This window comes from Python bivittatus, unplaced genomic scaffold, assembly GCF_059951505.1.
Source record: "Python bivittatus isolate LINGU-HERP-01145 unplaced genomic scaffold, Pbiv_v1 ctg000700_np1212, whole genome shotgun sequence".
In the NCBI taxonomy this organism is placed as follows: domain Eukaryota; kingdom Metazoa; phylum Chordata; class Lepidosauria; order Squamata; family Pythonidae; genus Python; species Python bivittatus.
The window spans coordinates 48,100,778-48,128,537 of NW_028277098.1; the positions used below are offsets into that span (position 1 = coordinate 48,100,778).

The 27,760-nt window shown below is 37.6% G+C and overlaps 1 protein-coding gene across 7 annotated transcripts; it reads left to right on the forward strand.

Moving 5' to 3' along the window:
* Positions 1-27,760, forward strand: MKNK1 (MAPK interacting serine/threonine kinase 1). Of its 7 annotated transcripts, none has more exons than XM_025174626.2 (14): positions 1-30; positions 2,640-2,702; positions 6,766-6,862; positions 14,486-14,584; positions 15,804-15,901; positions 16,317-16,396; positions 16,884-16,957; positions 17,721-17,825; positions 20,255-20,310; positions 20,415-20,510; positions 23,495-23,689; positions 24,228-24,392; positions 24,965-25,008; positions 25,509-27,760. In XM_025174626.2, exons 2-14 carry the CDS (start codon positions 2,640-2,642, stop codon positions 25,735-25,737), a joined length of 1,401 nt encoding a protein of 466 aa, XP_025030394.1. In that variant the 5' UTR covers positions 1-30; the 3' UTR covers positions 25,738-27,760. The 7 variants fall into 7 exon arrangements, 6 of the variants coding, with proteins under 6 accessions (XP_025030394.1, XP_007440596.1, XP_088009455.1 ...); XM_007440534.4 differs by having other exon boundaries at positions 11-43; XM_088153329.1 differs by lacking the exon at positions 1-30 and adding an exon at positions 121-273.

Genomic DNA, 27,760 nt, shown 5'->3' on the forward strand with positions numbered 1-27,760 from the left:
CTTTGTAGAGAGCGCGGCGGCCTGTGGCTGGTAGGAGCCGGCTGTGAGTAGGGAGGGATGCAGTTTGGCAACCGCAGAGGTGGCCGAAGCGAGAGCGCGCTGGGGAGGAACGGGCGCGGAACTGATCCGAGGCAGGAGTAGTTAGTGCCAGGGGCGCGGGTGCTGCGGAGTCTTGGCTGGGACTGGGAGATGTCGAAGGAGGGGTTCGAGTGCCGCGTGGAGCCTTTTTTCTCCTGGAGTAGGGAGTGGCCATAGTTTCTCCTGTAACAGAGGGTTGGTTGAGCCAGTTTGTGGGGGGGAGGAAGGGGGGAGAAAAATGGGGTGCCCCGTGTTGGAAAAGGAGGCATTTATTTGCGAGCTCTCCTCGACCCCGATTTCTCAAGAGGTCAGGTTCTTGTGCGTCCAGTGTGATTTTTGTGTGTGCGAGATGAAAGGAAGGAACTGTTGTGAGCCCCTAGTTGCAATATTATTGTGCAATTTACAATATTGAGTTAGGTTTTTGTAAGGGTACTCACTGTCTCTCTCTAAAGGGGTTCGGCTGTATTTATCTCTTTATATTCAGACACGGTTTGTATCCAACATATGTATTTTTATAGAGAGAAATTTGTCTCTTGGTGTCTGAACTTGGCTATATTTGCAAGTAATTTGGCCAAGGCCCTTTCACAAAACATTTTACAATGGTAGATGGAGATTGGCTGTGTTAGTCTACTGCAATAAAAGCAACAGAGACTCTTGGTATCTTAAAAAAACCACATTTATTATATTATAAATATTTGCACTTACATTCTTAGTCTTCTTATTTGGGTGAAAAAGTAGTCTTCTCAATTCAACCTTCACTCCTGGTGATGAAATGACCAGATATGTGTACATCGCTTGGCCAAAATATGGAAGTGGTTTGTTGTTGCCTTCTGGGACTTTTTTTTTTTTTAAATTTCCCAATCTAGTCTATAAATTGGACTTTCTGGTGGTCTCCCATCAGTGGTCTCCCATTTAACCAGGTTTAATCATGCTTATTTTTTTTCTGAGCTGAGGTCAGCCAAAATCAGCTAGGTGTTGGCTAGACACTTTAGATGGGGGAATATTTAAATGTGAATTCTGGTCACCTCACAGTTTGCCTGTGTTATGCTGTTGTTGTACAAGCTGCACTGGTTTCCATTTGTTTTCTTGGTGCAATTCAAGGTCCCGGTTATCACCCTTAAAGATCTATATGGCACAGGACCAGGTTATTTGCAGGACTGCCTCTCCCTGTGGGAATCTACCTGTCCCACCAGGTTAGATAGGTGGATGTTCCAGGTCCCTTCCCTCAAATGCTGTCATCTGGGGGGACGTCCGAGGCATACCTTCTCTGTAGCTACTCTGACTCTTTGGAATAGGTTCCCACTGAGATCTGCACCCCCCCCCCCCGGTCTTTTTAGCCTTCCAGAAGGCTTTGAAGACCAGGCTGTTCCCTGAAGCACTGGGCTAAGATGGGGATGAGCCAATGAGTATGGAGCATAGGTTATCATGGCGCCATGGTAGGAAGGATATGAAGTGTTTTCATGTTGTTTTAATTATTTTGTTGTGAGCTGCCTAGCGTCATTGTATAAGAAAGGCGGTCATATGTCTCATAAATACGTTTTAATTCCACATAATCTATTACAGATCTCAAGATATTGAGCAAAATATTTTAAGTGCAAAATATTTAAACAGAAGCAAGCTGAGTTAAATTTATTATGAAAGTTAATCCTATTTTCAGTGAGTTAAATAAGAGACCAATTTCTTACCACACTACGTATGTTAATCAACTCACAATGCAAAGATATCTATATTACATCAAATGGCAGTTTTGTGAATGGCCACTGTCTATTGGCAATTATTATTTGCATCTTTTTCATTTTATTTCCCTCTGATCTCCTTTTACTATTCACTTTCCCACAACCATCAAAGTAGATGAACTCCCCAAAGAGTACTCCATGTATGTAGAAGCATAAGTTGTAGTCTACAAAAATGTAGAGTATGATAAATGTGTTGCTCTTTAATGCATCTACAAAACGATAAAAATATTTGAAAAGCAATTCAGAAATAAAGTAGCTCCTTGCAAAAGTAGTTTGTGTATATGCATGCATTTTGTGCTGTAAGCCCATCAGTTATATGGGCTAACTATCAGTTAGACTGCTTAGTTGGATTGTTTTGTTTCTTTTAATTTTTGAGGCTCCACACTAGAGCGTTCATTTTTGGGCAGCCTTTGTTTTGGGAAGGTATTTTTATTAGGTATTAAAGAAGGTATATAAACAACCATAAAAGGAGACAAGAAGAAGGTATAAAGAAGTAAACTATAGATGAATGAACAAGGGATTTAAAAATTTCATGGAGGTTATAGTTTTCCAGTGTATCTTTAATTAATTATAAATAACTGCTTTAAAAGACTAAAAATCACTGTTAAACTCTAAGAATGAATAATATGACACAGTATAAATCACCAAGTAAAATTTTGCTTTGGCCATGTGTTTAGGTAATGGAATAAAACTAGCTTTGATTTTCATTATGGTATCTTGCAAATCCTGTAGTTTCCATATAAGGAGATAGCATGCTGAGAATTTCAGCTATATTAAAAGTATTCTAAAGCTTGGGGCTAATTCTGCTGTTTTCATTGTTTCCAGATGTCTACCTTGATGAGGCCCAATAATATTTCGGACCTGAAGAGTTTCCCTTGTCCCATTACGGTAAAATGCAAAGAACATCCAATTGTTTGTGTTTAGAACTATTCAGGATCATTTGGATGTTTTGATGTATTCCTGTTCCATGTTATTTTTTAAAAAAAAGTTACAGTTGAGCTTTGGAGAAAAAATCTGGTAAAGATTTGCTGCTGTTTCTTTCTATTCTTAGAGAAGAGTTCTCCAGAGAATACTAAAGTTGGAAGGATGTTTATGATGCATAGAAATAGAAATCCTAACAAAAACTGTTTCCCTCCCTCCCTTCACTCTCACACACACACACACACACACACACCTGGGGGTGGGGGGATGGACTGTTAAGTTACATGTTCAGGAACAGACCACCTCCCATCCTACCAGAAGACATTGTTTAGTATTCCTGGAATGCCACAACACTGAATATCCCTTAGTCTGGCCAACAAAATATTGAACCTAGTTTAAACATCAAGAGAGGAGGAAGACCTGTCATATTATCATAATTATAATTTGTCTAGGGAGACATTGTAAGTAAAAGGCAATCTATAAATACAATAAATACAGGGTTCAGCTTGGTTATATTCTTAAATTATTCCTAATATTCTTTCTAGATTTGGGCTTGCTTTAGCCAATAAAAGAGTTTCCTATAACCTTCAAGGTAACCATGCTTCAGAAAACTGTTTTCAAATCTTTATTTCATTGTTTTTCTTTGAGTGGCACGCACTCAGTCTAGCTTTGTATGTCTCATTTATCAGACATATTTGTTATCCTTTCCAGCTGCTTCATGTCTAGTTTTTAAGTGTGTCCAGAACTGAATGTACTATTCCAGCAGAGGTTTTCCTAGTGCAAAGTAAAGTGGGAGAAGCAATTTCTGTGTCATACTTGCATAATACCTAACCATTAGTGTACTGTGTTTTAAATGTGTTTGGACAGCATTAAGGCTATAAACCTCAGGCTATTTAGTATGATTAATTATTATCACCTTATGCCATCTTTTAGATGGCACTGCACCTTATTTATACCTTCCATTAATTTCATAACTCTGCAGAAATCCTCAAGCAGGTTTTAATGAACTGCATCTCATAACACAAATATTTCAGTAGAGTAACAGAGATTATGGCTTGGAGGTGGATGGCAGAGGCCTGGCTTTTTCTGCTCAACAATTGTTTCTGGAATCGATGTGTGCTTTTTGGAGCAAGTACAGGTATCCCTAGGGCTAGCTTGCAATATACCATGTAGGATGGGAATTGCTGGAGTTGTAGTCTAAATCTGGAGGGCAGTGGATTGGAAAAAGCTGGTATACATGCACTTTCTTTTGTTTTTCTCACCAGTTGGCTAGGAAGTTTTAATGGGTGGACTTGAAAAACTCAGTCTGACTGAGGCAGCAATCCTTTCTATACTTAACTTGAAACAAAACTTACAACATTGAATTTAATGGGACTTATTTCTCAGAACTGAATTCTCTCCCCCCAATCTCTAAGGTATCATTGAATTCCAGGGCATAGCAAATTTGTCCTTATAATAATTCTATACATTTTCCAATAAAATATATAGAAGCGGGAAAATGATCAGCCCAAATAAATGGGTTTCCCATGTGGGATTATTATGATAAAACTTAATAAACACAATATTTCATTATTTTAAATAGGAATAAGAACTTTTAGTTAAAAATTTCCAGTTTAAATCAACAAAGCTGGCACATTTTGTAATATTTATCACGTCTGAAAAATCAAAACAAATATGACACTGAAAGTTGCCGGCCAGAAATGGTCGACACTTCAGCGGTTCAAGCCCAGCTTTCGTGCAGCAGAGTGAGCTCCTGCTTCCTCCCCCAGTTCCTGTCAACCCAGCAGATCGAAAACTTACGTGAGTAGATAAACGGGTACTCTCACCCCGGTGGGAGGAAAAATGCCGGCGGTGCCTTGCAAAAGGAGTCGGGAGCAGTTGCCGGTAAGCGCGGAAGCCGCACACACTCGAAAAAGGTGCGAGGCAACGGAAACCCCGCCTCCTGCGCCTGCCAGCTGGGTTCCGCTCTAGGAAGGAGGCACTGGCAAACCACTTCTGAAACACCTTACCTGAAAACTGCAAGGACTCGTCCAGGCAGTCACCGCAGAGTCGGTAACAACTGAGTGTGGATGAAAAAAAATTTTTTTGATTAATAATAATTCAATAATCAGAGTGGCTGAGGGGAGTGTATTAGGTCTCTGACTAGCTATAAGAAATGATAGCTGACTGTCAAGTCCAGACAGAAATTGTCCATATTGGGCTATTAAGATAACAGTATTCTTACTGCTAACCAGTGTGCCAGTTTTTTGAGGGAGGGGTTTGTTTTTACTATGCAGTTCATTGACTTGCTTCTGGCCTGTACACATACATGTGTGTATGTTTTGTTTAGTTTATAATAATAAAGACTCTTTTCTATACACTGAAGAATTGCACTAATTTGCTCTCCTCTGCAAATACCATCTGCTGAAACGTAGTATATGTGGGAGGAAATTTCTGGTAGGTATTATCTGTGAAGCTAGTTTAGAATGTCATGCCTAGAAATATGTTGCTGGGAGATAGATGTATCTCAACACCAGTGGTTTTCTCTAACCATTTAGGAAGGATTATATATGAGGAAAAATGAGTTTTAAAGTACTTTTGTTTAAAAAAAAAAGAAGAAGAAGAAGAATGGATGTACGTTTCCCTTGCTGGAGAGGCAGTTAGAATGTATAACAAGTCCCAGCACATGTATTCTTAAGACTGATGAATAATTTGTGAGAACTCTTAAGAACAGAAAACACAATAGCTACCCATGCATGTAATATTTTTTTTCTGGAAAAAGCTAAGCAAGAGGAAATATCTCAGGGTTTTAGATTAAATAGGAAAGGTTAATGCTGAACTATAAGAGCTTTATGCAAGAAGTGGAGGAAAATTGTATAAACTTTAATGTTTGAACTAGCTTGTTAAAAAGATTGATACCTACCCAGTTTAGGCATTAGTTTTGAAATATTCTTCTATGTGAAAATGGAGGGCATATATAATAATAATAATAATAATAATAAAAAAATAAAATAAAATAAAAAAATGCTGCCCAACTCCCAGTGACTCTAGATGGTTTTCAGTTGTTAAAAACATTTAAGAACATAAATCAATACCAAAAAAACCTAAAACACATACACACACATACAAGAGAGAACAACGATGGTGAAGAAAACAAAGGAACACCCAAAAGAAGAAAGGGGCATCAATCATCCTCACCAAAGGCCTGAGTGAAGAGCCAGCTCTTTAAGGCTCTTCAGAATAGCAGTAGGGTGGGAGCCATTCATGTTTTGGGGGGGGGGGGGAATCTCATTCCAGAGGGCAGGTGGTGCTACAGAGAAGGTGTGCTCCCAGGGCCCTGACAGATGGCATCAGTTCATCAATGGAACCTGGAGCATGCCAATCCTGCTAGATCGAACCAACTGGGCAGATACTATGGGAAACAGGTGGTCCCTCAAGTGACCATGCCCTCTGCCACGTAGGGCTTTATAGGTGGCAACTAACACCTTGAATTGCACTCAGAAGTAGAAGTATTTGTGTTAATAGAATAGGAATGTATAGGACATGTTATGGTGTAGCATTAATATCTCAGTTATGTATAATATACATGTTGACAATGCATATTTGATATATATTGAGCAGTTCAGGAAACAAGTATTGGGATTTGGGAGTTAATTTAAAATCTTTTGGCTCTCTTCTGGAATTACTAAACTCTGAAAGTATGAAAATTATGGTTCCAAATGGTTGTCGCTGCTACCATAGAATCATGGCATAACTAATATAAATTGTGTTGTCACTGAATATGGTTAGCAAAATTAGGGAGTTATCTACCCCTAAGGAACATATAACATGAGATAGGCAGAGAAGAAATGAATAAGGAGGGAGCAGAGACTTTGTGGGTCTACTTATATGTGCATACGTGGTAATTCTGCAACAACAAACAAGGCATAATATTTTGTATAGATTAATAAATAATAGATTGTCATTTGTTATATCTCCTCTTATAGGCCACAGTGGGCACAGGGAGAACTAACTGGGAGAACTAAATAGAGGCTTTTTTGTTTACTTTCAGTCACAAAGTAATCCTTCATCAAGTTCATTTATGAATGAAACGTGTTGCCAGGCTCCACCAGCCTTCTATTCAGTGAAACCCACCCAGCATAAATCAGGTATCTGCTTTGAATATTAAATCACTATGCTGAGATCTATTTATGGGAATACTCTTGCCCTTAAAGTAGTCAACAGGATTAAATTAGTGTAGAGTCCTTGGTGCTCTCTGAGCTCGGTTGTTTGCTTGCAGACGTTTCATTACCCAACTAGGTAACATCAGTGCTAGTGAGTGTAGGGTTTGCTCCCTGTTTATATGTAGTAGCTTGCCCTGCCAATGTTGATGGAGGTATGCTTTTCTTCTTGGCAGTTCCTTGATTAGGGTATTGTTTTCTGCTTGATTGTCTGGTGTTAATCCCTGCTTAACAACATAGGCAAAAAACTTACAAAAAAGCTTGGACATCTCACAGAGGGGAGCAAATATTCTATCAACTCCCCACTACAGTGCATCCAGAAAATCAAAGACTAAAAATAGAAGAAGATGAAATTATGGTTTCATTCAATGTCACAGCACTCTTTATGTCCATATATCCAGAACTAGCAAAAGAATCTATGGCAACAGTACTACAAAACACACCCGACCTAGCCAGATATATTAAGATCAAAATAACCAGAATCATGGACCTCATCATCCTCTGCCTCACTACCTACTTTCAATTTGATGGACAACCAAAAGTATGGATCTGGTATGTAAATGACACCTTTGTCATAATAAAAAAGGAACAACTAGAGAAGACACATGAAACAACTAACAACATCTTCAAAGGAAAAAAAATTCACAAGCGGAAAAAACAACAACATACTACCCTTCCTGGATATCCTCGTCAGCAGAGGAAACAACAGAAAATTAGAAACACAAGTCTATCGAAAAACAACCCACACTGACCACTCAATCCATTACAGCACAAAACCAACACAAGCTATGAAAAGGATAACACTACCTTACCCAGTAGCCCAAGAAGGAAAAACTTGAGTCATCTACAACATACAGTGTAAGGACTGTAACAGCCACTATGTAGGACAGACAAGGAGAAGACTAGCAGAGTGCATCCATAAACACCAACTAGCAGTCAGAAGACATGATGAAAACTCCTTAATCTCACAACACATGGACAGACTCAACCATAGTTTCAACTGGAAAACTCTCAACTTCCTAGACCGAGCTAAATCCAAAAACGCTCGGGTGTTCCTGGAAGCTTGGTATTCAGACAAATCAGCCATCAATAGACACATAGAGATAAACTACATTTACACATCACTCAAAAGAGACAGTAATAATAATAAAAAAAGTTAAGAAAGAAACAAAAAGACCAGAACACATCCTCTCCAGCAGCCAACACCCAGATGAGCACGGATTAATACCAGACAATCAAGCAGAAAACAATACCCTAATCAATGAACAACCAAGGAGAAAACCACACCCCCTTCAACACTGGCAGGGCAACCTACTGTTTATAAAAAGGGAGCAAACACACACTCACTAGCACTGATGATGTTACCTAGTTGGGTTATGAAACATCTGCAAGCAAACAACCAAGCTCAGAGAGCACCAAAGATTCCACAGTTCAACCCTGAGCTCCATATATTCTCTTCTATTAGATTAAATTAGTATTATCTATGGTTTCCTGCCAGCAGATGAATGATATCCTTTGCCTTAACAAGTACATCCAGGTCAAAGCTATTAAGTAATTACAGTGAAATCTGAATTTAGTGAACCAATTAGTGGGAGGGAGTGTCTGTTATTACTGGGTATGTTAAATTGAAGAGTCCATCTGCTCATTGCAATTTTTTGCAAATGATTTAAAACAGCATAAAACAATGGGAATTTCATCCATTGCATCAAGGTCTGCTAAATCAGGGTTTCATTCTTGATTCATGCAGTTTTTATTTTCAATAAACATTAATAAATTAGCAGGGCATATGAGGTAGCCAATGATGGACAAGCAAATGGCTATGCTTGGCAGGATTGAGAGACACAGAAGAAGAAGACAATAGGTGAATGGGATGGAGAGCAGTGCAGCGTGGGAAGCCGCTGCGCACAGGTCAGAGTGGTGAGCGGTTGTCCAAAGAGTTGCCAAAGGTCAGCCCCAATGCAATAAAACTTAGCTAATTAACCAAGCAAAAGATAATTGCATTTCCAAGTTCATGTTATGAAGAACTTGATATATGATATTCTTAAATGAAGAGAACTGCTTCTGTAGGTATATCATTGTATACTTCACTAAATCTACTACTTTCCAAATAGAAAGGACATAAAATATTCACTTTCAGTTTAAAATAAAATGGATAACTCCTGTGACCTTTTAGTGTTACAGAAGCTCACATTTAAAAGAGGCATTATCACTGATTTCAGCTGTCATCTGATATCTGTGTTACTTTCATAAAGAGTCCCCCAAGTGATGAGCAAAAACAGTTGAACGAACAAATAATGTTTGGTAATATTCTGTGTATGAATAGAAATCTACCAGTTTCCAGTACTGATTTTAGAGGGAGTTAATCATGGTTTGCTTATATTTCCATGAAAACAAAAGGTGATGATATATTAATGACACATTTATTGGAAATTCAGCTTTTTGGTTTGTGATGGGTTCTTCCTTCTCATTTCAGTCTCAAGCTTTCATGACTTTTCCTAACTAATCAGAGCTTACACATATATAGATTTTGTTTTACAAAGAGTATCTTCTCAAATGAAGTATCCTGATGTGATTGAACAAGACATTTATTCTTAAAAAAATTATTTTTTTAATTTGTATATGCGCTACTTTGTAAACTTTAGGGTGTCTCATTGATCATCACACATAACCTCCCTCATTGTCATTCTTTTATACAAATACATATTTTTATTGTTGGTCATTTTTTAAAAAAGGTGTCATTGAGAAGATACATGATACTAAGTACTGTTGAGTGTGGAAAATGATGAGATCAACTCCTCTAAAATAGATGAACATTATAGCTTTAACTGTAGTGAGTTTACAAAAGTAGTTATTAGAGACTGTGGAAACTTATTCTATGAAAGTCTTTGTTTCTGTTGGAATAGATTGATATAATTATGCTTAAAAGTAGCTTACTCAGAGGTATAAATGTAGTGAAGGTGGGGGGGCAAGGCTTCTCTTTGCCACCCACACCTTGCCCAATGCTTTCAAGAATACAGATTGCACAAAGTAGGCTGCAAAAGTTTAGATGACCACTAGATGGCAGCAAAGAGAATCAGATGGTTCTTACCCTTTGCTACAAACTAGTGGTCAAGTTCTGAATCAAGGCTTCACTCTTTGGTTATCTTTTTCAGTAAGCATTAGCTAAATCAGTGGGGCATGTAATGCAGCAAATGATGGAGTAGCAAAAATAACACTGATAAGATTGAGGGATGTAGAAGAAGGGGAAGATGATGGATAAGATGAATGAACGTATTCAGTATCAGTGGGATGTTGGAAGCATCATGGGTTGCTGCTAGGGACTGGTCAAAGTGGTGGACGGTTGTCCATGCAGTTGCCAAGGGTCAGCCCCAGTGCAGCCCAGGTGAGACTCTACTAATGCCCTTGAGTTTCCTTAGAAATTTTGTGCAAATGAATGCAGAAGTGCTCCCAGGCCCATTTAATACCATTTTAAAGCAAATCTGCTACAAGATAAGTTAGGAGGGAGGGTGCTAGAACAATTATATTGTGGTAGAACAATTGATTGCCATCTTACATATTGAAAAACTGGCAAGGTCATTCTGGTTCATTCTAGCAGAGAAAGTATCGTAGGAAATTACAGGTCATACAAGGATATGTCTTGCATTTCTGATTACAAACCACAGGCAGAATAAATATCAAAAATAACACTTCTTTTATGCCTGTCTGAGCACAACTTGGAGATGGCAATGAGTCAAGTTTTTTTTCTGGTGTGAAAGAAAGCTCTTTAACCTTTGATGTGTCAGACGGGGGAAAAACTGATTGAAATAGTTTTATGCTGGCTGGCCCAGTACAGATACTGTAGAGAAGAAATATATTTCTTGGACCAAGATTGTTCAGAACCTTTAAGTTAATTTCCTGAGTGGGACAAAGTCTTAACTTGGCATGGGGGTTATTATACTTTTTTAATTGGCTTAATAAAAAACTATTCTTTAATAATGCATTTGATAAAAGCTCCCTTCTTTTCTGCAAATAAAACCTCAAAATACTATTACACCTCTGCAGCTCAGTAAGTTTTCTAATTATAAGTTCAGTAGTCATTCAACAAATATAACATTTATCTTTTAGAAATAAAAATATCCAGGAACTGTAAAAACTCAAATCTGGATTTATTTTGAAGGCTAATCAGTGCTATAGAAAGACTAGAATGAAATCAAAATTGTTGCATCTGGATCTCATAAACTGGGTTTATATTTTGTACCAAACCATGCTTTATTTTAATTTGGTTTACTGAATAAACTACAGTTGTCTAGATTAACAGAACACATTATGCCCAAACCAACCAAATAATAGTAAGTCCTTGTATAGCATGTTGAGCCACTCATAATCTGTCTTCTAGTTTCTGATGAATTTGTTCACATGGTGTTTTTTGTTCTGCATTTGATGAACAAGTGATACTTAATCCCTCCTATTTGTCTACAAAGACATGAAGATAAAAGAGTTTGTCAGTACTTGTAGAGATGATGGAAAATAATCTCAAATCAGTATGATGGAAGCTATTTGTGTTTATATGAAGGAGAAATCATTCTCTTAAGAGCTTTATGGTATTCCTGTGAGCATCAGTAATGATATTAATTTATTAAAGCTTTAATAATAAATCAAAAAGCATATTGTTATAACTGTAAATGACTAGATTGCAGAACTAATTGCTGTCTTGCTTCAAAATACCCCAGTGAAGCAAAAAATTATCATGCACAGACTAAAATCTGAGTGTTACAGCTTCATTCTTATTTTCAGTAAAACTTAACTCTCTTGATATCATAACAAAACCTCAACTCTTGTCAAAACCCAATGGGTCTGAAGAATGAAACGAAAAAGCTGATGTGTTCTCAACTTCAGATATTTTTATAAAATACAAAACATAAAAAGCCACAAGTATAATCTGCTTGACTTTTCTTCTCATCTAAAGCATAGGTTTTTGTTTTCTCTCGTATGCATATACTAAACAATGGTTGAAACTGAAAACAGAAGGATGGTAGAAGTCCTGTACCACTCCCAGTTTTTTATCTGCATTGAATTGCTCAGAAATGTTGAGTTTGTTGAAGTAGGCTACAGTTTACCCTTCATTAGTTTCAGAAAGCATCATGTCAAGGTATTAAACTCTGTTTCTGAATTCATAAGGAGCATGTAAATAACTGTAGAGCCTGTGTAAAGATGGAGTTAATAAACGAAAGTCATTTGAGTATGTTGGAAGGACGAAAGAATGTCCATGAAATCCAACATTTGGGGAGGAGACATAGTCTTCCCTTCCATAATTTTTTAAAAAATATCCTTATCACAGTGAAACATAGAAAATATAACTTAACAACTACAGAATGCTCAAATGACACTTCTAAACAAGGATGTGCAAAGTGCATTACTTTGGGGCTGGACCACATCCCAACTACTTCCTGTTCCAGGACATTTGGTTTTGGAAGATGGCTGGATCACTGGTGAAACAGCTGGATCAGCACAGTTCAGAAGAAAAATGAAATGTTCCGCAGAAGTTCTATCTCCAAAATGGTCATGGCTACAAAGGAGGAAATAAAAATCACTCAGTATCCCTACAAAAAAGGAGAGACTAAGCAAAAGCTATCTGCATCATAAAAACCATATAGTAAATTTGTCAACAAATGAACTACTGTGTTCCATCCATAACACAAATGTTTAAAAAAATGCATTTAAATGTACATTCAAATAATGGACTGCTGGAGTGCTGTTTCAAATACTGAACATCTCAGAACAATGTGAAATATTGCAATATTATAAATATTAGGACTGCACAAAGCTTGGAAGTAGAGCACTCTTTTGAAGCTGTTTCATGAAGTAATACAAGCATCTGCTTCAACTGAGTGTTGTTTGGGGGTTTCCTTTGGCACTTTAGTGAGCTCCTGTAATTGCCATAGGAGGCCCCAGAAGTGACAGGAAGCACATTGATGAGGTGAGTAGTAATGCTTCTTTGGTGAAAAGCACCTCAACATGGTGGAATGTGGCCACCTCACCCATATATACTTAATAGAGGAAAATCATCTGGGACTCAGATATTGAATTCAGTATTAGATTTAATGCATTTCAGAATGTGAAGACATTTGCAGTGCAAATTAATAGACAAAGACAAATAGTGAATAACAGGATTATATCTGCAAGAACTAGTGATAGGATATGGATAATTAAATGTGGAAATATCTGGGAGCACTTAAATGAAAACCAAGTTGTCAAACAATTGTACAATAAACATTCATTGGAGAAGAATCAAGGATTGACCAAAACAAAACCACGGAGATGCCCTGAAAAGTCCATTGAACTTTTCTGCTGCTCATCATAGCTCTTTCTGTCCTTTCTTCACCAGTGTAACACATGAGAATTTGGATCTGATGGGCCATCATTATTACTAGCACCGCTTCTCTTGCATTGTTGGTAAATTTAATTAAATCAAGTAGGCAATTGGAATTAAAGCCATACAATTAATTGAAAAAAAGATTTTTAGATGAGAGTTACACATGTGTATGATTAAAAGTGCCAGTACAAAAGGAAAAAGATGTAATGATACCACAAAGTCCAATTGAAACTTCACAAATGCAGTGGAAAAGTTCTGTATGCAGATAAATTGAAGACCAATATAAGAGTACAGTAAATTTAAAATAAACTATAATGGTTGCAAAAAGTAACCAAGTCAAACCGTTTATAGAAATAATAAATTATGACCAGAACATTTTGCAAGGCTGTCCTTTTAGTGATACCCATACACCACTGCAGCAATTCATTTGAGTTGAATTCAGTATCTTTAAAATCAGGACAGGTCTTCAGAATACAGAAATCCATTCAAATGGAGGTGCAGCAAAAATTGCATTTCACTCTGAGGATGAAAGTCTCACAATATACTCTTAACTTGAAAAGTTTAGAATCAGGTGGAAAAAATCCCCAGACACTTTTCCTGCTATCCTTCTGGGCTTTTATGAGACTTCTTTTTCCTATATAAAGTGATGTTTCTGCTGAATGGCTTTTTGCATTCTAAATATCTTTTTTAGTGTCCTGCTGATGTTTCACACTGTAACTCGCACAGTTTCTTTTCTTTGGCTCCACTGCCTGGAGCTGATACACTTGATACAAAGCCATCTCACTTCCCCCAGGCATTATTCTGCAGTGTCTGAAGAAGATGGTCCTGTTCTTGGCTTTAACAGTTGACATGGTGAAAAATAATGGTAAACTCTTCCAACTGGGCCTGCAGTGTGCTATGTAGGAATTCCAGGTTTTTGTAACTGATGCCCTTTGGTGGTTCTGCTACCAAAGCTTTAATGTGGCTATAATGCAGAAGTACATTGTTTCATATTGTTACTTTTTCCTGTGCAAAGTATACCTTGAAAATAGTATTCCTTAGATACAACCAAAAATATTACCTTTCTGTTTACATGGGGAGTGAAAATAAATCCTAGACTGAAAAAGAGAACATCAGGGATTTAAGAGCATGAAGTCATATTACTTTCTCTCGTATTTGCTGCAAACGAAACAGTGATCTGTACCTTTTCTGCTGTATAGAGACAGTCAGCAGCCAGCCTCTTCCCATATCAGACAATGGCAAAAGGAAAAAGAAAAAGAGAACAAGAGCTACAGATCATTTCCCTGGAAGGTTTGAAGGTTGGATTTATAACTGCTTGGATTTTGTTTGGGTTTAGTTTTGGTCTTGGATTTGTTTGCTTGTCCTTAATCCTCTATGGTAGCCTCAGTTGAGGAACACTGCAAGAGTGTTGCAATTTGATATGTAGTGGAAATCTGCTTTGGCTAAAACGGTTTCTCAACCTCAGCAACATGGCTGGCTGAGGAATTCTGGGAATTGAAGTCCACAGATCTTAAAGTTGCTGAGGTTGAGAAACACTGACCTAAAAGAACAACTTCTTACATTTTTCTACTCATTGTGCATTATCCTTGTTAGGCTTTGCTATAGAAGATCAAAATACAGGTAGTCCTTGGTTAATGACTGCCCTGTTTAGTAACCGTTCAAAGTTATGACGGCACTGAGAAAGTAACTTTACAACTGGTCCTTGAACTTACAACCATTGCAGTGTCCCTGTGGTCACATAATCGCCATTCGGGTGCTTTACAACTAGCACGCATTTACGACTGTCACAGCATCCCATGGTTACATGATTGTCATTTGTGAGCTTCACAACCAGCTTCCAACAAGCAGAATCAATGGAGAAGCCAGCAGTAAAATCGCAAATTGCAGTCACGTGATGTCTCACTTAACAACTGTGGGTGATTCGCTTAATGACCATGGCTTAACTGACATAAATCCATTGTGGTCACATGATGTTTCGCTTAATGACCAAGTCACTTAGTGACAGAGTTGCTGGACCCAGTTGTCATTGAGGACTACCTGTAGTTGAAATTCACATTGTATGATTTCATATTTCACTGGTATTATTCCAAGATAATTGAAAAGGAATAACCGCTAGCAATTAAGATTTACAAGATAAAATAGAGATGATCACAACCTTTCTGTAGTGACATTTTCCACTTGAAAAAAAGGCTAACTTTTCTCCCATGTTGTTGTCTTTAATTTCTTGATGAACTTCTTCCTGTTTGTTAGCAAGTTTTTTTTTTATTTTATTATCAGGACTAAGTTTACTGAACTGCCCACTGTTAATTTCTTCAATATATTAGATTATTATGGTTGTTGCACAGTCAGCCAGATGTTTAGACTCGATTTGGCATTTTTATCCACCTATCGAGTCCTTCCCAAGGACCTGGGATAGGTAGATGTTGTTGTTTGATGGTATTAGAGGTATTGTTGCAGGATGTTCTAAGTAAAGCTGCCTATGATTATTATTATTATTATTATTATTATTATTGGCAGATCTGTATAAGCTCACTGCAGAGATGCTTGGTGAGGGCTCCTATGCCAAGGTACAGGGAGCAGTTAGCTTGCAAACTGGAAAGGAATATGCAGTTAAGGTGAGTAAAGCATCAAAATTTTCCTTTTGATTATTTAAGAGCATTACTGCTTGAAAATGTGATTTCCCCTGTGAGAACCTACAAGAAGCTAATTATTAACTACACTAATAACTGCCCCTAACAATTTTTTCCTTCAATATATTAAAGTTAAAAGATGGTACCAGTGGCAACACTCAGCATCATGCAAATAGATTTCTGCTCACCTACAGGAATTTCCCTCACTCTTGTACCGAATACTTCATGAAGGCCTTATCTGGAGGGCATAGGGTTGCATGGATATGCTACATGGTGCAAGAAGTGAGATTGATGTGCCAGTAAAGCCCAGTCTTGGCAGACAGACAGACAAAATTGGATATAATGTAATAAGCATTCTGCAGGAAGTTTTTCATTAAAAAAAATTCCATTTTTGTAACAGATAATTGAAAAAAATGCTGGCCATAGTCGGAGTCGGGTATTTCGAGAAGTGGAAACATTGTATCAGTGTCAGGGCAATAAGTAAGTATCTATTACAGCATTTAATAAAACCTCATTTATTTATTTATTTATTTATTTATTTATTTTCTCCCTGCACAAAATAAGATCTACAGCAGTCGTTTATTTTTGGTGTATGTATAGGAACCAAAGCTAAAGTAATATCTGCTGGGCAAATTATGTTCATAAAGCACATGGATGGACCAGGGTTGAAATGGCTGCTTCTACCAAAATTCTTCAAGTCCGCTTGATTCCCTACTTATTTATTTAATAATGCATGCTTGGGGATGGGGGAGGGAAGCAAGACAAGTGAATTATTCTAAATTCTGATTAATTTTAGAAATGTATTCATACTGATGATTCTAGGATTAGACCAGTGTGATTATGTTATTGTTTATCTGGAAACATCAAAATATTTGAACATCTCCAGATAATTTTTTTGGGATACTTGTGCCTTTTGATGTACTAAGAAAAATTAGGCTTAGCATGATCATCTCTGTCTGTTTTTTAGGAACATTTTGGAATTAATTGAGTTTTTTGAAGATAATGTAAGGTACTACCTTGTGTTTGAAAAACTGCGAGGGGGTAAGTATGTATTCCCCACGTAATTTTGTAATGACATTGACCCTGCATTAGTTTAATAATTCAAACCTTTCACAGAAATATGCAGTTTTACCTTATATTGCATAACTTTGGGCTTTTCGTTCATAGCCCATTTTAAAGATTGTTATTGTACTCACATATGAAGCCGAAATATTATCCAGATAATATTGGGGTGGTTCTTAAAAGAATTGAAACCACTTAGAAGAATTACATTATAGTAAAATGCTGAAGATTTGTGTCCTTTAGTTTTGAGGATTGGTCACAGATATAAAAAATAAGTTAAGAAACAGTTTGTGTCCCCCCTTGCAATGACAAAGAGTCATATATTTCACAGTAAAAATCCCCAAATATGCTACATCTACATAGGATAACTTGTTCAAAATTAGTCTTTGATGGGGGTTCCGAAAATGTGAACACTCTTGATTAAACGTTTGGCCTTTCATTCCCGACTAAAATAGTAATCCTATATAAACAACTTTGGAGTAAATGTCATAGAATTTGTTTCTGAAGAAAACAGACCAGTCTTCATGGTCTCTAACTTGTTGAGCTATGATGTGGGTGTCTGTTAAAGCAATTTATCTTCGGTAATTACCTTTGCCCCTATTTTTGTTGAGATATGAATCTGGGCTGTTCAGTTGTCATTAATACGTCTGTTCTTGTTACGGAGTTTGGTGTCTTCAAATGTTGTGCCTAAATGTACTGCTGCCTTTTTAAAAAGCATCTGCCTGCCCCCTTTTCTCTGTAGGCTCTATCCTGACCCATATACAGAAGCAAAAGCACTTCAATGAGAGAGAGGCCAGCAGGGTGGTGAGGGACATTGCTTGTGCTCTGGATTTCTTGCACACAAAAGGTGAACACGCACCCTCCCTTTTCTAAGCTTATTAGCCATCAGCTTTCAGGCCAAGCAAGACCTGCAGGTATCTTAAAAGGCCAGCATGAAATTAGGCATACTTCTGTGATGAAGCATTTTGGGGATGCCTTTTTCATAGGAAGTAGCATAAATAGCATGAGGGTTTTGACACTGGTTGCTGGCTTTGAGGTACAGTGATTATGAACATAGTCCTTGTTAAGTTATTTCACAGGTGTGATGATTCAATATAAATGACACGTATAGCAGGCCAAGGGGATTTGGAGAAGATAAATAATACTCATATTACTAACTGCGTACTTGAAGGTGGCCCACATGCCTTGTAAGCAGATATATTGCACTGTGCGAAGGAGGCTGGGCATCAGAACAAACCTCTGGGTTATGAAGTAGCCTGGGTCAATTTTTTTAAAAATACAGAATTGTGCATCTAGCCCAACCTGCTTACAGTAAGGTTGTAAAGTTTTTTTTAAGTTTCCAGTTTCCAGTCCATTATTACAAACAGTCTTCAGACAAGACATCTGGAATTTAAATACAAGTGCTGATTATACACATTTGTTTTGGAATGATAGAAGTAGTGCTACACTATTCGTTAACATTGAAAATTTAAGGCCAACATAATGAGCATAGGTGAGGGCAGCAAGAATGGTTGGGGAATTAAAAATCAAGTATAATAAAGAGAGACTGGATGAAATGAGAATTGATTGAATGAATCGAGAAGAGAAGATTATGGTAGTGTTTTTCAAATAGCTGAAAGACTGTCACCCAGAAAGTCAAGACCTGTCCTCTTTTGTGTCAGCATACAGGATATGGAACAATGGATTTAAGGTACAGGAAGGCAGAAATCCAGCTGAATATTAGAAACAAACTTCATAAGAATATTAGCAGTTTGAAAATTGATCCAGTTATGAAGAGAGGTGGTGGGTTCTCCTCCGCAAGAAGTGTTTAAGTGCAAGCTAGACAGCCATCTGTTGGGGAGTCTTCTAATGATATACATCTAAATAATGTAAGCTTGCTTTATTTGCTCACCACTTCACCTTAACAGTGACACTTAATGGTACAGGCGATAAATTCAAAATTAAAAAACTGTTTTGATACACAGATTCTTCCTGTGTAGTTTGTGGCCAGTTTAAAAAAAAGCAACGACGTTATAATTTAAAAAAAAATTGGAATGAGTAAAAAGTCGTCCCCCCGTAATATTTGCATGAAGAGGTCAGTGCAATTATGGGGACACTGAAATTACAATGTAATTACAAGGTACTTTGAAGCTGGCCGGTCCTCTAGTGTCACAACTTTCTCTTACCAACGCACTGAGGTCTGTAGGGGAAATGCCAGTGTATTAGGCCTATGTAGATCAGCCCCAGTCTGCTTATATGAGATCCTTTGTCTCTAAATAAATCATTGTGCCTCACTTGATCAGCCACTTTGCTTCACTTACACAGGCTGCTATCTGTGCACAGAAGCTACTGTTAACGGGTAGACAATATAGTTCAGGGTTCCTCAACCTCAGCAACTTTAAGATGGGTGGATTTCAACTCCCAGAATTCCCCAGCCAGCATGGCATGGCTGGCTGGCTGGCTGGGGAATTCTGGGAGTTGAAATCCACCCATCTTAAAGTTGCTGAGGTTGAGGAACCCTGATATAGTGCAGTCGACCCATTGTCTTCTGGTTAGAAGCAGGGCCCCTTTCGTCCCAGCTCCTCCTCGGAAGAGTGCTTTGGTCAAAATTCTGAAAAAGGGAACTGTCCTTTTGAAGATCTGCCCATCCTTACACATTTCCAGTTCCCTTGGAAACTTAAATGCATAGACTTTCTTTTCCCAGACATGAATACTCAACATGTGGGTGGAAGAGCGAGGCAAACAGTGACTTTAGAAGTTCATTCCTCAGGACTCTTTAGTTCTTAATTCTGGTTTAGTTTGTGAAGGGAGCCAGTGACTGCAGGTACCCATGTATTGTCAAACCTGAAGAGTTTAAGGCAACATGTTTTGTTTTTGTTCTTTTAAAAAGGTACCAGTGTTACAAGTATACCCACATTTCTTATCAAGGGTTATAAAAAAAATAATTTAGTCCATTAGGCAGTATATTTCATTTTGTGTGTTAGAAATGCTTCTTAAATGCCTGGATCGTACTATGTAATGTGTAGGAGATCAAGACTCCATGTGAAGAGTTAAAGCCTCCCACTGAACCCTTTTTTATATTATTTCTAATGCCATTATTATAATGCATATTATTTTTCCTGTATAACTATTTGGGAAAATATCCAGGAATATTTCATAAATTTTGAGTAACCTTAAGACATGATTTAAGTGCAATGGAGTTAGTGGCTAATGCAAACACTAAGAAGCAAATATTTTCTCTATGTTTGGTATAGCTGTCTTGGACATGACTCATTGTCTTTCTGTGTTACTTCTTAGGTATTGCACATCGGGATCTCAAACCTGAAAATATACTCTGTGAATCTCCCAATAAGGTGCACCAACACTTTGTAATTCCACCTGTTTAGTTGTCTTCGGGCTTAATTTATTTCCTCAGTGATTTGACTTACGTGTGTTTTTCCTTCTTTCTGCATTTCAGGTATCACCTGTACGAATTTGTGACTTTGATCTTGGAAGTGGGGTAAAACTCAACAGTGCATGTACTCCAATCACTACTCCTGAATTGACTACTCCGGTATGTAGGCTGCTGTATTGTGAGGAACTGGCTGTGATGTAAGAATGCGGGGCAGCTTAACATTTTCTGCTGTGGGGTTGCTCAACCTAGCCCTGCTGGAGTGTAGTTGAATTGCAAAAGGTGAAACATCAAGCATGTCAGTTTAGCATGTTCCACACAGTTTGTATCTTGCTAATTGTTTGTTTGCGATTACAGATAAATACTCAGCATAAATTGCAAGTTTGCAAATAATTGTTCTAATAGTGAACTATCAGCCCTCATCCATTCTTGTAGCTGTATTTCTCAAGGTTGAAGTTATAACTTCAAACATATACTTTTTGGAAATGGTTTCTTTTTTATGGTTTCTTGCTACAGCAGTATTCTCATAGCAGGTAGAATGAATACTCTTAGTATAATACGATTTCACTATATTTTTAGAAAATACTGATTTAAAAAAAAAACAGACTATATTTGCTTGCTCTGAAAGATATATCTGTATCGGTGCTAAATATTATGCATATTCATACGGTATGCAGGATGCTCGAGAGTAAAATACAGAAAGGCCTTGCAGAGCTTGTAATCTAAGATCTGATGCAGGAGGCCCTGACTGGATGATAGGGAGGTTGAAGCAGAAGTAAATGTGCTGTGAGCTGGATAAGCATCCAGTTATACCTACTTCAGTGTCAGGAAAAAGTTGTTCCAAAAGATTCCTTGAATGGATATAAAGTTTGACAGAAAAGGGAATTGTTGTGGGCAATTCTATCCAGTAAGGGGCAGCATAAGAGAACGAGTAGAGTTGTACAAGGAAACTTGAAGATTGTTGAAAATGGTAGTATGGAAGAGCAGAATTACATATACCTCAAGTCACTATGAGTGTACACAAGAGAGTGCAAATAAATACGAAAAAATAAAATAAGTGGACTGGTTCATTTTCCTAGATCTTGTTTATCCTCTTGTGACCAAAAAGAATTGCATCTTTAATTCTGTATAATAGGAGTGATTGTGCAGTCCTTTTGCAATGATTTTCAGAGATTTTAACATTGAAACCACTTGTGTGATTAATAACAGTTAACCACTAACAGCCTTATAGTAACACACCAAACTCCAAGATTATGATTGACACACACTAAGGATAAACCCTTTTGAATTTTATTAAAATCAGGTAAACAGGTAGTCTGCAGAATGACACATGGAAAAAACCTAGGCTAGGTAATCAAATTATTAGAAAATTAAGAAAGAAAGTGATCAGTTATTTTTAAAAACAAAATATAATATAATCAGTTGAGTTTATTAAGTACCTTAATATCTGAATAATTCCTTACCAACACAGATTGGAGAGATTGGATCTTGCTTTTACTTGTTTTCTTTCTTGTCATTTAGACCAGTGTTTCTCAACCTCAGCAACTTTAAGATGTATGGACTTCAACTCCCAGAATTCCCCAGCCAGCATGGCTGGCTAGGGAATTCTGGGAGTTGAAGTCCACAGATTTTAAAGTTGCTGAGGTTGAGAAATGCTGGTTTAGACTGTCGCAGCACCAGCGGGAGGAATCCTGGGCATAAGGATCCTGGAAACGTAGTTTATAAGTTTTTCCAGAACTCTGAACTGATGATGTAACATTAAACATTAAAGGTGCAGAGGAGATGAAACTTCGGGGATGGTGGGTGAATCCCAGTATGAAACAGTAGTAGATCAGATCACTTCATACTGGGCAACGCATTTCAAAGAGAGTTAGAAGAATTTTAAACTATATGTTTCAAAGAGCCTCAGGCATTGCCTGGCCCAACCCATCCTAGAGCTTGACTCGCAGAGGCTTTGGATGATGATGGGTATATTTGCATTTAATAAGCATCTGCAAGGTTAAGTTGTATCACCAAGCCAACTGTTTGTTACTATGCAAAAAATGTTTTAAAACTCTGTGTATATTCAAGTACTCTATACGGAGAGATCTACAAATTAACATTCTCGGTTTCATTTTTGCTTCTTCATAATTCTTGCTGTTGCCCAGCAACTGTGCCATAGTTTATTGCCAGGATTGTGGGAGGTAGACCAGCAGTCTTATGCTTATTTCCATAAAGTGTGAAATGTTGCCCTCACTTAAAAAAAAAATAATCTTGGCTTCAAAAATGTTCAGTTTGTATTGTGTTACAAATATGAATTAGATTTACGCTACAGTGTGCCTGGGTTTGGGAATATTTTATCTGCCAGGTTTAGACTGAATGAGTTGCATAGGCTAAATTTCCAGGGAGAGAACTGCACTGCATCTATGAGAAAACAGGGATAATAGGCATAATATCTCATATAGAACTGATTAGATTCTTCCCTCCTTCCTCCCATCCTCCTGGACTTCTTTAGCATCTGCCAGTGTCTGGCTACTATACTGACACTGACTTAAAAGTAACAGCAGCAGGATTTCCTGTATTGGATTTAATACTCTGTCAGCTTTATGTGGAAAGGATAGTTACTCCAAATGGCTATGAGAAGTTTATAATTGTATAATTTGGAGTAGTAACATTGACTTAACCAACGTGTACTCCACACAGGGTTTTTTTGGTGGATCCACCTTTCCAAAAAGAGTTCTGTGTTAGCTGTACAGATAGTCCTTAAAGACCACAATTGGAACCAGCAACTCCATCACTAAGCGCTGCAGTTGCTAAGCAGAAAATCATGTGACCACATCAGGCTTACAATATCACTTCCCATTTGGTCGTTAAGTGAATCGCCACTGTCGTTAAATGGGACAGCAGATGACCGCGACTTGCAATTTTACTTTGTGTTCTCCATTAACTCTGCTTGTTAGAAATCAGTTGTGAAGCATGCAAATGGCAATCATGTGACTGCAGGATGCTGCAACAGTTGTAAATGCGAGGACTGGTTGAAAAGCTTTTTTTTACACCGTTGTAACTTTAAACAGTCACTAAATGAGGCAGTCAGTAAACAAGGACTACCTGTATTGTGAATACTTCCTTTGTGCAATCCTTTTGATATGGGTTCTCTATCTTGCTAGTGTGGGTCTGCAGAGTACATGGCTCCAGAGGTGGTGGAGGTCTTTACAGAAGAAGCCACATTCTATGACAAGCGATGCGATCTTTGGAGCCTGGGTGTGATTTTGTATATCATGCTAAGTGGTTACCCTCCTTTTGTGGGTAACTGTGGTACAGACTGTGGCTGGGACAGGGGAGAAGTCTGCAAAGTTTGTCAGGTAATCAATATGCTTTTGACCAGATGTGTAATACTGTGTAATAGGTTTGATTGAGTTTTTTTTAAAATGTTCAGATATCCTCTGAGACATCTATAGCCTAGAAGAGTGAAGGCAATGTAAGCTATTTTCACAACTGTACTAAATTTGAATTTATAAGCTCATAATGAATGTGAAGGTTTCATATCCAGACCATGTTTACCAATTTAGTGTTCTCAAGATGTACTAGAACTGTATCTCCTAGGATTCCCAGACAGTTTGGCCTCTGTTGCATGTAGAAGGGAATGTTTTTTTAAACCCTAGCCCATTTTAAAAAAAGTATTCTGAGAAACAGTGAAATGCAGTTTCCCTTAAAACCTAAGGAATTTAAATCCAAAGAATATTTCCAAAATTTCATCTGCATAATGTGGGGGGGAGGGGGGAGGGAGAGAGCTGTAGAGGTTTTAAGTAAGTAAGATCATTCTGTGAACCAGAAGAAATTGAAATTTTAATTCTGAACTTGCAGCTTCTGAAGTAAATCAATATACTTTTTTTCCCCTAGAGTAAGCTTTTTGAGAGTATCCAGGAAGGTAAATATGAGTTTCCTGACAAGGATTGGTCTTGTATCTCCAGTGAAGCCAAAGATCTCATCTCGAAGCTCCTGGTTCGTGATGCCAAACTGAGGCTTGGGGCTGCTCAGGTTCTAGAACATCCATGGGTACAAGGTGTAAGTGGTGCCCTGTATTTCTGTACACCATTAGTGCACATGAACTATGTCTTACAAAATAATGTAATTGGAAAACAGCCTTCACCAAAGCCATATTTGTGGTCAGGAAGAAGATCCATCTTGGCTAGAAATGTGAAAACAGTGATGCTGTCTTATACCACATGGGTCAAGTTCAATAATGGTACAAACTATCTCCTAGTACAGAGATGCTCAACCTCTCTTATTCTAACCAAGTAAAACACATAGATCTGGAGCCGGTTACCTATATGTAGAAGTATTCTTTATTACTGAGCACTTAAACCAAGCATTTTCCCTTGAGCAGCAAAAGGTTGTTTCTACTGAATGTTTGATACAAGAAGAATCAATTTCTATTAATATAAATATGTTGTATGAACATTTCTTTGAACATTATAATTGCCAATAGCTAGCCAGCCTACATCTGGCTGTGGAAATGTGATTTATTCAGAAAAGTTTTCAAAGTAATAAACTGTGAAGATTAAGTATCCTTTGATTAGTAAAGGTTTTCTCCAGGGATGCTTCACTTAACACTGCAACATTTCTGTTGCTTACAGCATGCTTCTGAAAGAGGATTGCCTACACCCCAGGTTCTTCAAAGGTACGCTTTTCTGGAAGTCTGTCATAATGAGTTGAAAAAGTGACAGTGTTTCTCAACCTTAGTGACTTTTAAGATGTGTGGACTTCAACTTCCAGAATCCCCAGCCAGCCATACTGGCTGGGGAATTCTGAGAGGTGAAATCCACACATCTTAAGTTACTTAAGGTTGAGAAACACTGGATTAGAAGATGGATCCATTGCAATCAGAGGAATTTGGGGAGAACGCAGAGGGCTGCATTAATTGGTAAAGCTTTCCCAGAAAATAATGTTTCTTGTGTCCGAAGGGCTATTAATTGTTCCCATCACTTCTTGTTTGGAAATGAATCACAGAACTAACTTGGTTATAAGAAAGGTAATGAAGAGACACCTTATATGCTGGTCTATGACTGTAATAAAGATCTGATTTGATTTGAGACAACTTGTGCCTTTCTGATGGGCTTCACAATTAGATTTTTAGTTTCTCTGGTATAAACTAATTTTCTTCTCTCAACTTTCCTGCAGGAACAGCAGCACAAAAGAGTTGACCCTTTTCGCTGCTGAGGCTATTGCTCTGAACCGCCAGCTCTCCCAGCATGAGAATCAGCTCAGTGAAGAGCAGGAGAGTCTCACACAGGCCATATGCTCCATGAAGCTTTCTCCTCCCTCTAAATCGCGCCTTGCCAAACGCAGAGCCATGTCCCAGGCTACCAAATCCACGGACTTCCAGCCAGCTCCTCAGGCCGCTCTTTAATGTGCATTTTATGTTTGTTAGTTCAAGGTCAGCTGTGGTTATAATTGTTGTAAAATACTCATCAGTATATTAGTGTCGTCTTTACAACAAAAAACCTTAGAACAAACCTTGTAGGGGAGTGATGTAAAGGACAGTTTCTTTGGAAATGCTTTTTTAAAAATTGATAAATGCATTGAATTCTGTGAAGTTCTTAGGTTAAATTGCTGCTCTGTTAAATATAACAAACCACTTAGGCAACATTTGCACACCATCCTCCAAAACCAGAGGATACATCTGTGTCACCAAGCCTTGTGACTAGTAGAAGTAGAACTCTGAATATAAAGGGTCTTGAAGGAACTTTCAGTACTTTTACAACTCCAAGTCCCTACTTGCAGGCACAAAAAAAATTATGATGGGTTTCCTTTAAAGAAGTTTCAATGTTCTGCATTTTTAGCTTTCTCTGTCAATTAACAGTTTGAGTTAAACTTCAAAGTACGTGAATAATAATTCCTCTTTATTGTTGGGCTTTCTTCTTATGTTATCCTTTATAATATTACAGGGATGTCTGTTTAAGAATGAACGTTATTTAATCTGGAGTTTCCTTCTTTCCTTCCTTTCATCTGAAAGGGTGCAGTATATGAAAGTGCAGTGATAGTATGAAGCCCTGCATTTGTTTAGAAACTGTCTACAATAAAAAGCAGTGATGACAGATCTTCTAATTGAAGAACTAGTAATGAATGGGCTCCTTGCTATACTTCGGCAGAGAACGAAGTGTGAACCTCCATATCAGTATGTTTAAACCAAGGAATTAAGGCATTTAAAAAATACCTCCTTGGTGTGTTCCCGCACTGTAAACATGGAACCAAGAGAGGGGTTTGATGCCAGTCCGTCATCCTTGGTCTTTTGAATCATCATTTGAATCATTATTCTGCATCTGCTATTGGAGACCTTCACTGTATTCAGTTAAATGTAATCACAGCTCCTGTTCAGCTTGAGAATAGAGGAAGTAGTTGGTGCACATGCACCCATGTGGCCTTTCCTAAGGCGTTATAATTCCTGAACTGGGCTCTGGTCACCTTGAATACTTGAGAAGAGAAGTCAGAGGACACTTAATTGATAACTCTGAAATATTTAAGTATGTGCCATTTTGATCAATTTTTCTATCTCTGTAGGCAAAAAGATGGATCCATAGAGCTGGATAAACCAGCATAGGGTTGCTTTAGACTTGGAGTGGTTCTTGCTGTTGAGACATATACCTTCATAGTCTATCTTATGTAAGGACAATAAAGGTGAAAGTAGCCAGATAAACATTTTCTCATTATCAGTTGCAATTAATTGCTCATCTGTTTTATTAGGCCTCTCATACACATATTCAGAGAGACAGACATGCACACACATACATACATACACAAACTGAGCAATCTTACCTCTTGAACCTTGGAGGACCTAGTACAGTGCAATTTTGGGTGGCAAGACAAGTTAGGGGCACAAAGTCAGAGTTTTTATTTTAAAATAGAGCATACTATTGTATTGTATTGTATTGAAATGGTGTGATTACCCATGATTACAGTAGTCATTTTAAACTTACATTTAGGAACTGAACATCTTGCAAATCCATGGAAAGCTATTCATCTCATGGAAATTCATTAAAAAAACAAAAAGTTGAAAATTTAGGCGAGTGCATTATATGAAGCAGGAATTACATAATTTTTGAAGATCAGTATTAACACCGAAGGAGTAGGAAAGTAAATCAAATAACTTTAGAAGGATATATATTTTCCACATTTTGCCTTTAGAAACAGTTTATATATTCTATACACTTTTATATTAGTGAGTACTGATGATAAAACATATAGAATGGGTGCTGCCCTTAAGGTTTTTTATATATTGTACATTTAATGTTTTTAAGTACTGTTCAAATTCTGTTACATTTGTAATGTAGTCCATGGTTAACTGTAAAAGCATTGGATAAACTCAGGAAATAATATCTCCATATGACACATTGATACAGTGTAATGAAAATTAAATTTGTCTAATTTCTAAA